Source organism: Anolis sagrei, chromosome X, assembly GCF_037176765.1.
Source record: "Anolis sagrei isolate rAnoSag1 chromosome X, rAnoSag1.mat, whole genome shotgun sequence".
Taxonomy (NCBI): domain Eukaryota; kingdom Metazoa; phylum Chordata; class Lepidosauria; order Squamata; family Dactyloidae; genus Anolis; species Anolis sagrei.
The window spans coordinates 15,454,307-15,466,469 of NC_090034.1; the positions used below are offsets into that span (position 1 = coordinate 15,454,307).

The window sequence follows — 12,163 nt, forward strand, 5'->3', positions numbered from 1 at the left end:
TCTCTCTTCTAAAAATAAAGCATCTCCTTTGAAGACCTGCAGGAAGATGCATCCATGCATAAGGCACACATCTTCTCCATCATAAAAGACTGATAAGCATCTCTCCAGATTGAGAAGGAAAAAAAATGCAAAACCACAGAACATCCGTTGCAACAGTAGGACAGAGACATGTCTCAGGATCTTATCAAGGTATGTTTAAAATCTCATTTCATTTGCATCCTGAGACGTCTTCTTTTCTTTGTGCGCTCATATGTGTGGCCTTTGTTTTTTTATGTGTGGGTTCCAAATGTGGAGGTTATTAAATTATTTTGTGTCAAAAGCATTGCACAATTAAAAAGAGGTATAAAACTGATAAAAATAGAGGGTTTAACTCGCTGCACCACTGGGGACATATTAGGGGAGTATTTTAGGTAAATAACATGAGTTATTATCTTAGTATAATTCTTTTGGGACTACATGGGGTGAGACAAAGGACTCTTGACTGCTGGAGCTAGGTGTGAAGGACAAAGGACTCTTGTCCAGGAGACAAGAGTCCTTTGTTTCACCCTGGTCATTCCACAGATATATAAACCGTTTTTCCTAGTTCCAACAGACCTCACTACCTCTGAGGATGCTTGCCATAGATGCAGGCGAAATGTCAGGAGAGAATGCCTCTAGACCATGGCCATATAGCTCGAAAAAACCTACAACAACCCAGTGATTCCGGCCATGAAAGTCTTCAACAATACATTTCTGAATGGGTTTGGGGGGGTCTTCTTTGTGGGAAATGACAAAACTTGAGGAAGAAAAAGGCCAAAGGTCTTTTTGGGGTGGGTTTTGGGGGGCAAATGTGAGAACAGATAACATTTGGGAGGAAGAGAGAGACTTGTTAATTGTATAAAAGCATTGAATGTTTGCCATATATGTGTTCTGTAATCCACCCTGAGTCCCCTCGGGGAGATAGAGTGGAATATAAATAAAGTATTTTATTATTATTATTATTTTAAATGGAAAAGAAAATGTGAATGAGTCTATGGGCCTTGAAAGATGGATCATTGTTGCTGTTATTGCTGCAGAAATGCACTGCCACATGAGAAATATCCTACAATGCTGGTTCCCATAGGGATCAGTGCCAGAACTGACACATGCATTCCCTGAGTAAACATCAAAGCAACAAGTCAGCAGCACACTGGCCACTTTAAAAGCAGCTTACCCGTAGTAATTCTTCTGGGAGGTCCCCGCCTTCATTAATGCCTCGATTCATAGATATAAATCGTTCTACTGTTGGTTTGTCTCTTACATTGTGATTGTGAAGGCTAGTGTTTAACATAATGATTGCAAAAGAGAGCACGTAGCATGTATCTGAAATGCAACATTAAAGCAGATTGATTTGTCTCGGATGATCATTATAAAACCAGGCGACAACTGGTTATGAGCAAATATGCAAAGTCAGGAGACACACTTGCTTATCCCTTAACCCTCCAACAAAGTCAAAATCTATATGTTAGATCCAAAAAACTTAAGGGGAGAGAAAGCCAGGTTGAAAGTTCATGATTGTAAGTTGTTATTGTTATAGAATTGGATGTGAAGAAGGCTTAGAAATTATTCTTAACTTCCTGTAACATTAGGAAAACATCATCCAAAGGCATATTAAATGTGAGATGAACATCCTATGCAAGTCTTCTCTTGAAAAGAAGACCATGAGTTGGTCTGGATCCAATGACAAAGTTTCCAAAGTTAGGAGGAACAAGTGCCTGAGGTAAAAGTATAAGTTTCCCCCTGACATTATGTTCAGCCGTGTCCAACTCTGAAGGTTGGTGCTCATCTCCATTTCTAAGCCGAAGAGCCAGCGTTGTCCGTAGACACCTCCAAGGTCATGTGGCCAGCATGACTTCATGGAGTGCTGTTGTCTTCCCGCCAGAGCTGTACCTATTGATCTAATCACATTTGAATGTCTTCGAACTGCTAGGTTGGCAGAAGCTGGGGCTGACAGTGGAAGCTCACGCTGTTTCCCAGATTTGATCCTGCGACCTTTCAGTCAGCAAGTTCAACAGCTCAGCAAGTGCCTGAACATGGTGCTTTTCATTGATTGGTGCTATATTTTTATGAGTTAATTTACCTAATATTTGTAACCTGGAAACAATGTGGTTTAAGTGATCGAAAGGACTCCTGGGTGACAAGGTTTGAATCCCTGCTCGGTCATGGAAACCTAATGGATAACCTTGGGCAGATCACTCTCTCCCAGGAGCCCTGGTGATGCAATGGGTTAAACCCTTGTACCAGCAGGACTGCTGACCAAAAGGTAGGTGGTTCGAATCCAAAAAGTGTTTTCTTTCTTTCTTTTTTCTTTGTGTCAGGAATCATAGAATCATAAGAGTTGGAAGAGACCTTGTGGGCCATCCAGTCCAACCTCATTCTGCCAAGAAGCAGGAAAATTGCATTCAAAGCACTCCTGACAGATAGCCATCCAGCCTCTGTTTAAAAGCATCCAAAGAAGGAGCCTCCTCCACCACACTCCAGGGCAGAGTTCCACTGTTGAATAGCTCCTAGAGTCAGGAAGTTCTTCCTAATGTTCAGGTGAAATCTCCTTTCCTGTAGTTTGAGGCCATTGTTCCACATCCTAGTCTCTAGGGCAGCAGAAAACAAGCTTGCTCCCTCCTCCCTATGACTTCCTCTCACATATTTACACATGGCTATCATGTCTCCTCTCAGCCTTCTCTTCTGCAGGCTAAACATGTTCGGCTCTTTAAGCCGCTCCTCATAGGGCTTGTTCTTCAGATCCTTGATCATTTTAGTCACCCTTCTCTGAACACATTCCAGCTCGTCAACATCTTCCTTAAATTGTGATGCCCAAAGCTGGACACAATGTGTTTCCAGGTGTGGTCTGACCAATGCAGAATAGAGAGGGAGCATGACTACCCTGGATCTAGACATTGTTGGCTCAAGTTTTCAATGATTTTTATTGAAGATTTTCAGGGGTAAGCATTAAAAGGAAGAAGGTCAAAAAGGGGTGGGGATTGAGTTCGGATTCAGGGTGGAATCAGGGTTTGGGTTGGGATAGGGGATTGGGTTGGGGTTTGGGGGGGGAAATCAAGGGAGTGGTGGGAGGGAAAATAAAAACAAAAGAAAGAAACAAGAAAATAGAAAAATAGAATGCAAAAAATATCAAAGTGAAAAATGAGAAATGAAAAATAAAAAAAGGGGGGAGGGAATGTAGTAAACTTCCATTCTTCTTTATAATGGTATTGAGGGAAAAACACTTTATTTATTTATTTACTTCATTTATATACTGCTTTTCTCAAAGCGGTTTAAGATTTCCTTTCTTCTTCCTTTCATGTTTAACTTGTTGTCCATGAGGACTCCAAGATCTTGTTCATGAGTACTGCTCCCTGCATGAGAAGCTGGAGCTGACAGTTGGGAGCTCCCCCCGCTCCCCCCAGAATCGAACTGCCGACCTTTCGGGGTAGGTGGGGTGAGCTCCCATCTGTCAGCACCAGATTCCCATGAGGGGACATGAGAGAAGCTTCCAACAAGGAAGGTAAATCATCTGGGTGTCCCCAGGGCAATGTCCTTGGAGACGGCCAATTCTCTCACACCAGAAGCGACTTGCAATTTCTCAAGTCGCTCTGATCGGAAAAAAAAAACACTCTCCCAGCTTCAGAGGAAGGCAAAAAACCCTGAACAAATGTAGTTATTAAAACCCTACAACAGAGTTGCTGTAAGTCAGAAGACTAGAAGGGATACAGCAAATGTGTAAGCTGTCTTATAATATGAAGCTCTCTTGAGCAACTTCATCCTATGACTCCTTCTCCTCAATGCCACAGCTCTGAGAATAAGATTGTTACCAGTTTCATGCTTACTTTCTATAATTAATTTGTACCTGACTTTAGTGAGGAATAACAAACATGAGTGGGAGACTTATCATTACTAACCTGTAGACTGGAATACTCCAGGGTTACAAAGGCAATAACGTGAAGCAAAAGCTTCCATCATACGATCGATTTTTTGAGCCTCTCCTGGAAGCCGGAAACTCCACAGGAACTGTCTGTAAAGATAGACAAGAAACTGCTCGAGTATCTTATCCTAAAACACATCTTTATCCAAAATTATGTAAAATACAGAAATGGTAGTATAGCACTACATTTCACAATTAGAGGTTTATTGTTTCGAATGTGTTGTAGACCAAAACACTAGCCTAGAGCTTCAAGCATTGCTTGCTGACTCTATAAACAAAACCACTTTCTTATCTCTCTACAGAGATTATACAAATAATGTGTAAAATTGTCTTTAATTAAGGCAAAGCAAAGAAGCTTTTTCAAATCACAGCAGCAGACTTCTTTTGAAATACATGCGCCCATAGCAGCTATTAAATAAGATATTGTCTTTTTATTTATTTACAGTATTTATATATTCCGCCCTTCTCACCCCGCAGGGGACTCAGGGCGGATTACAATGTACATATACATGGCAAACATTCAATGCCATAGACACACAACATATATAGACAGACACAGAGGCAATTTAACATTCCAACTTTTCATGAGGGCATCTGGCCACCAGGGGAGCCGTCGCTTCACCATCCATTTGTGACACTGATGAAGTACTTCCTCATTCTTTGCAGACTTGCTGGAGATTTTTATGGCATCATAAATTAGTTAAATTAGCCTCCCCGCGTAGGCGGTACCTAAATTTCCTACTTGACAGATGCAACTGTCTATCGGCTGCAGAGGTCGACAGCAAGCTACACAAATTAGGCAGACACTCACTCTGACCCGGGCTGGCTTTGAACTCATGACCTTTCAGTCAGTAGTGATCTTAATGCAGCTGACTGCCAGCCAGCTGCGCCACAGTCTCGGTGACTACATCAACGTAGTTAAGAAAGGAGAAGCAATTCAAGTAAAGTTCAGCACATTCAAGATCGACAAAAGATTTAAGCAAATGGAATTTGTTTATTACCATCTATCCGGGTTTAGCTACCTCATTTTAAAATGAGAATGAATTGTCATTCTTCTGATGCTAATGTGTGCTACACATTTTGCTCTGCTACATCACCACCAGTTTGTGCACACTGCCATTGAGGAAGCTTTACGGTTTTGACTAAATTATGTCTGCCTTAGAGCCGCAGTGGCACAATGGGTTAAACCCTTGTGCTGCCTGAAGGTTTGCAATTCGAATACACGATATAGGATGAGCTCCTGCCTGTCAGCTCCAGCTTTCCACGCAAGGACATGAGAAGGATGGTAACACATCAGGGCATCCCCTGGGCAACATCTCTGCAGACAGCCAATTCTCTCACACCAATACAGTTTCTCAAGTTGCTTCTGATACGATTAAAAAAAAAAGTCTGCTTGATTAAATTAATGCATATTCTTAACATTTAAAAATAACCAAATATTCAGGAAATCTTTCGGCTGTTCTTATTAACTCACCTTAAGGCTTGTACAAGGTTAAGATCCGCAAACTCATGGAGTTCAACAAAAGCCTGAAGTACTTTAATATTAAAGTCATCCCTGTGAAACAAAACAAAACAAAAAGAAGTAAACTGGTGGCAACTTTTTTTATTTTAATATTCAAAATCATTTATATTTTAGCCTATATATTTCCAAGGCAGGACCTATCAATCATAAGTCTTACTTAATTCTAACCTGTCTCCCAGTTGCCTAGCTGGTACATAATGAGGTTAAGTAAATAATTTATTCTAAATAATTTATTCAAAATGAGTAATAACACAAAAAAGGCGCATTTAATGAATTGATTTTTCCAACCGTGAGGTACTCAACATATTTATGCTTGTGATATGCAGACAATATGCAAACAGTCACCAAAAGTCCCCAAAAAGTTTCTGCATTTTCAGTGTAGAAAAACCCGTTCTGGAGGTGAAATAGTAGTCAGATTGAGCCAAATAAGAGCTAGATTCTTTGTAATCACTGTTAAAAGTAGACAAAAGCCAAGAAGCAACTTGCATCTGAATACAATTTTCTTTATTCGTTTAAGGCAGTGGGCGAGCAGATTGCAAATACTGGATGACATATGTTCTATATCAGAAATTAGATTTGATATGGTCTATCCAATGCAATTTTCCGAATCAGCACTCCAAATAACCAAACCAAATTTTAAGTTGACCAAAAACTGATTTGTAACTCTTTTGGTACTAATGTTGGGGAGTGGTCCCTGGTTAAAAAAAAAAGGTTGGGAACCACTGATTTAAGGAATGTCTGTATATATGCAACCCTTAAGACTGCAAACTGAAAAATTAGAATGCTAAAAGACAGGATGAAGCTGTCATATTTTCAGTTTTAATAATGAGATTTAGAAACTTTGCCTTCTTTACGCCAAACCTGGAAATCTCCAGATCTAAGTGAAGCCAAAGGCTTTTTAAACCAGATATTTACAGCTATGCGGCAGTACATCACAGATAAATTTAATAGGTTTGAAGTGTTACATTTATTCTCCTGGAAATGTGCAAGACTCTTACAAAATAGTAATGAAGCATGTGCTATACTGGATGATACACATATTTTGATTTTTACAAAGGGAAAAAGGTAGATTATAATATAACACTATTATTCTGACTAGGCAACATTCTGAATTTTTGCAGCATTAGCACACATTGGTATGAATGGCTGCAATCCTCAGGGTGCGCTTGAAACACATCATTAAATTAAAATGTTGTAGATCAGCTTCCATCTCAACAAGAAGTAGGTGGATTTATTTGGCAAAGACTTTGCCTCCATGATATCACCTCCTAAGTGAAACAAAACAAATCTTTTCCAGTATATTAATTAACACAATGAAACCCCTAATCATTAAATAGGATATGACTGCGTTTTTGTTGTATAAATACTACAAGAATCCGTGCCAAGGAGAAACAAGCAGATCAGCATGCCAAAGGAAGTGTTTTTGTTCCCAAAAGAATTATACTAAGGTAATAATTCACGTTATTTACCTAATATGCTCCCTAATATGCCCCCAGTGGTGCAGCACTGAGCTACTGAACTTGCTGACAGAAAGGTCGGTGGTTTGAATCTGAGGAGTGGGATGAGCTCCCACTGTTAGCCCCAGCTTCTGCCAACCTGGCAGTTCGAAAACATGCAAGTGTGAGTAGATCAATAGGTACCACTTCTGCAGGAAGGTAACAGTGCTCAATGCAGTCATGTCAGCCACATGACCTTGGAGGCATCTACGGACAACGCCGGCTCTTCAACTTAGAAATAGAGATGAGCACCACCCCCAGAGTTGGACTCAACTAGGCTCAATGTCAAGGGGAAACCTTTACCTTTACTCAAAAATAATCTTTTGGGGAATACCTATATGTTTTCTCTTTGTTCTATAATACACTTGCTCTTCCTCTCTTCTCTCCTTTCTCTTTCCCAGTCACATCACAGGGGGCCACTTCACCTAGCAGCAGCCAATCTACTCTGATCCTTCTTTTTCCTTCAGCTCTGGCTCTAAAAGGAATGGTTTATTTAATTCAAACCACTCAATTATTTTAAGTAAATTAACGAAGAGTCTATGTGCCAAGTTTGGTCCAGATCCATCAAACCATGGAGGAACCCTTGGGGTACAAACGTACATACATTCATACATACTCTGGCACATTCATTTGGAAAATGGGAACAAACAGTGAACACCTGATAGTTGGGGAGATCCCTTTAGAAAGAAACATCTGCTTCAGCAGCAGAATATGCATTTATTAAACTTCCTCAGCTGGAATTTCCCATGTCATACAATCAAATTATATTTCTACATATAGACCAGTATACTTCCCCCTTGTAAACTTATACTCCCCAAAGACAGGTGGGCACAAAGGAATGTGTCTTAGATATATTCTTAGCACACATATAGGCATTTAACCAATGGAAGAAATGACAGGAAAGAGAATGGAAAATTCCTAGACATTGCTAAAGTTAATACCCCCACTTGGTTAAAATTTCAGAGATGACGTATCGCAATAATAAGCTTTGCTGAACAAAAGAATGAATTCAGCAGGACTTACTTCCATGTAAGTATGGAAGTGCATGTGAACTAGACAAATGGATCAGATCCCAAAAGCGATATAACATGCATCTAAAAGAGAGTAACTGTGCATAACTGTAGCAATGTGGGCTCAGAAGATCGCCAGCTGTACAAACTATTTAAAACTTTGCTATATGACTTCTGTGGGCAGAAATCCTGTGAGTAGCAAACATGCATGGAACTATATATTTGGACTTTCTACCTAAAATATATTCCAAAGAGCAGATCTTGGATAGCCATCAGTTAATCTACAGTTTCTCGATGCTGAATATGAACAGCACAAAGAACAACACAATTTCTATTGCCCAGTTTATATTAAATAATTTTGAAAACTTGTTGTGCCGTGCATTCAGGACCAGCTCTTTATTTCTGCAATTTTCATAGAATCATAGAATCAAAGAGTTGGAAGAGACCTCATGGGCCATCCAGTCCAACCCCCTGCCAAGAAGCAGGAATATTGCATTCAAATCACCCCTGACAAATGGCCATCCAGCCTCTGTTTAAAAGCTTCCAAAGAAGGAGCCTCCACCACACTCTGGGGCAGAGAGTTCCACTGCTGAACGGCTCTCACAGTCAGGAAGTTCTTCCTAATGTTCAGATGGAATCTCCTCTCTTGTAGTTTGAAGCCATTGCTCCGCATCCTAGTCTCCAAGGAAGCAGAAAACAAGCTTGCTCCCTCCTCCCTGTGGCTTCCTCTCACATATTTATACATGGCTTTCATATCTCCTCTCAGCCTTCTCTTCTTCAGGCTAAACATGCCCAGTATGAATTTTATGAATGCAACAGAGTTTGTCCCATATTCTTGTTTCCTAAGAGCATTACATCACAACAGGGCATCTGGTCTCTATTAAAGAAATTTCAAAGCTTGCCAAAGTCTGTACTATTTTGAGGCACTTAAAGGGGAGGCAGTGTGGACCGAGCTGAAAACTGCCAACCAGGGAATCCAGATGAATTTTGAGAAAAAAGTTCTCAAGACAGTTTAACTCTGCAAATATATTCTTCCTCTTTCTAATCTATTTTCCCCATTGAGGGAGGTGAGTATTGTGACTGTTGTTTCAACAGGGGTTTATTTTGGGCATCCTCAGGTTGGCAGCACGCACGTCTTTGTTGATAATGTCCATCCATCTTTTCTTTGGCCGTCCACCTGGTCGTCGTCGTGCAATCTCCAAATGCAGTGCTGTTTTTGCAACTGGCTGCCGCCCGTTGAACTAATCTGATTCTCTTCTCATGACATGGCCGTACCACCATAGTCTTGCTTCCTGCATTTTCTTGCTGATCGCTTTTATTCCTAGTCTTTGACAGATGTCATCATTTGGCACATGGTCAAGTAGTGTCAAGCCAAGCGTCCATCTCAGCATTTTAATTTCCATTGTGTTAAGGGCTTGTTCATGTCACTCTGCCCCATAAAGGACTACTGTGTGAACAACTCTAGGTATTGTGTCACCATCTATGGAGACCAGTGACTCTAGATATTTAAACTGGGTGCCTTTCTTTAGTGCTTGTCCATTAATTCAAATTGTTTTTCCAGTTTGGAGGTCAGATTCCAGATACTCAGATACTCTGTGTATGTTCAGTTGAAGTCCATTTTCACTCAGTCTATCACTCCTTGTTGTTGGAGAGCTTCATGTGTTTGGTGGCCAAGTGCTATGTCATCTGCATATACGAGTGTCCAGGGATGCATAGTTTGCAAATCTGCTGTAGCCGTGTCCATGCAGAGTATGAATAGTAATGGTGAGAGTGCTGATCCCAGTGATGTTGAAGAGTGGTGAAATCCCTGCAGGGCAGCAGAGCATACTTCTTGTATTATTGTATAGTAGCTTTATCCATGTTACATAGTCTTCTGATATTCTATGTCACTGTAGTGCTCGCCAGATCAGGTCATGGGTAACCTGATCAAATGCCTTTTTGAGATCAAGGAACACAAAGTGCAGTGGTTTCTCTCCCCCCCCCCCCCCCAATATTTTTCCATGAGTAACCAGGTAGTATATAGAAGTCATTGATTTTTATAGTTTTAAATTGTTTTTATATGAATTTTATTATGTGATTTAACCTGTTTTAAATGATATATGTGTTCAGCATCTAATTGCCGCTGCCCTGAGTCGCCTTCGGGCTGAAAAGGGTGGGATAAAAGTGTAGTAAATAAACAAATAAACAAATTGCATCTATCGTGCCAAAAAGTAGAATCTTCACTCCACAGCTTAAACACTTCTTGAAAAATAAATCTTCAGGGCCATAAAATCCCAGAGAGAAGAAGAAATGATGAACTGATGAAGTGCCAAAACACAATTTCCTCTATGGTACTGACTGACAAGAAACTAGATGTTGACAGGAACACATGACTTCTATGAATGCAGTCGAGGAAGGAGTGGGATTGCTGCCAAAATGCAGATCTAGAAATTTCTGAATATCTCCACCGAGGTCCAGAATGACAGGTATGTGTGACTCAGGGACCACAAAAAAGAAATACTATTAATAAGTAGGCGATGCCCTTGCTTATAACTAATAATTATAGCATAAACTCACTGAATACATGAGTTTTATTTAAGACTCTCCATCTGATTAAATGAGCCTGTTCCAGTTGGGACTACAAATAGACTTTAGGCCTGTGGAATCAACTGCATCCTAAGATTAGCAATGGCTTTTCTCTCGTCTCTGTAATTCTGAAAATGCAGTTTGATGGGTGGGTAGGAATACCCACGTCCAGAGACGTTCTTTCCAGTTGTTTTAAACCTACTTTAAAGCCTTGGAGGAAGATGCAAGGAGAGAAAAGTGGAGCTTCGGAAGACTTTCACTGTGTAGTTTTTAAATTGCTTAAAGCAATTTAAATGGTATTATAATTATAATTATATATTTTATATTAAATGTAATATTACTAATAATATTACAGTATAATGTTATAGTACAATGTAATATATAATATTAATATTGTGCTATGATAATAATATAATATATTGTATTTACTTTTTACTTGTAACCTGATCAAATGCCTTTTTGAGATCAAGGAACACAGTGCAGTGGTTTCTTTCCCCCCCAATGTTTTTCCATGAGTAACCAGGCAGTATATAGAAGTCATTGATTTTTATAGTTTTAAATTGTTTTCATATGAATTTTATTATGTGATTTAACCTGTTTTAAATGATATATTTATATGTGTTCAGCATCTAATTGCCGCTGCTCTGAGTCCCCTTCAGGGTGAGAAGGGCGGCATATAAATGTCGTAAATAAATAAATAAGTAATAATAATATATGTTTATGAGATCATACGAGCTGTGTTGAAGCATATGTCTGGCACATAGAAGGTCCCATGATCAATTAGAAGGAGCACAGAGGAGATGGTGAGCATAGCCAGCATGGCACTATCTTATTTAGTTATTATTCTTTTAAACAGCCCCTAAACCAAACTTGTATGGATGGTTTACAACCATAATGCACTTGTGGATCAATATAGGAAAGAGATAACTAAATAGATGAGAGAAGGATCATAATTCTATGGTTCATCCATAGAATGCTTAGCATTGCCAATTTGGAAGGTCAGGTACCAAGGAATGCGGAGGTCCTCTGGCAGAAATCCCAAAGAGCCACTCCCAACCTAAGCCAGTGGTTCTCAACCTGTAGGTCCCCAGGCGTTTTGGCCTACAACTCTCAGAAATCCCAGCCAGTTTACCAGCTATTAGGATTTCTCAGAGCTGAAGGCCAACACGTCCGGGGACCCACAGGTTGAGAATCACTGAGCCAAGCAAAGAATACTGGGTTAGATGATCAAATGGTCTGTCCTAATACTAGAGCTTTCTAGAGAAAGAAATATGAGGATTTCATAAACTACAAAACCTATAATTCTATAGTATGGAGCTAGAACAGTCAAAGTGGCATCAAACTACTATAACTGTATAGCACAGACACATTCATACCCAAGGAAGAAGAGAACAAAATGGAACAAAGCAAGGCTCCCCACATCCTGTTTAACATCATAAGAACTAGGTTTGGTGTCTGCTTACCTTTCGCCGAGATAATCTCCAATGACCGTTTTATTTAGCCCTTCTCCTTTATAAAGGAATTGTGCAATGTCTTCAGCCGTATTCTGCAAGAGGTCATTTTCTATCAGAAACTGGATTCCCTAAATGAAGAAGGAGAATTCAGTATTTTTCCCCTTGCCCAATGTTTGTTGTTA

At 39.9% G+C, this 12,163-nt stretch overlaps 1 protein-coding gene across 3 annotated transcripts in view; it reads right to left on the reverse strand.

Annotated features, from left to right (window-relative positions):
* Nucleotides 1-12,163, reverse strand: part of LOC137094983 (cytohesin-3) — a 326,264-nt gene that overhangs the window by 23,270 nt on the left and 290,831 nt on the right. For all 3 annotated transcript variants that reach the window (XM_067461080.1, XM_067461081.1, XM_067461082.1), the window contains exons 5-8: nt 11,991-12,109; nt 5,409-5,489; nt 3,912-4,024; nt 1,193-1,341 (exon numbers count right to left, since the gene is read on the reverse strand). In XM_067461080.1, coding sequence (XP_067317181.1) covers nt 1,193-1,341; nt 3,912-4,024; nt 5,409-5,489; nt 11,991-12,109 — 462 coding nt within the window. The remainder of the gene's footprint in view (nt 1-1,192; nt 1,342-3,911; nt 4,025-5,408; nt 5,490-11,990; nt 12,110-12,163) is intronic.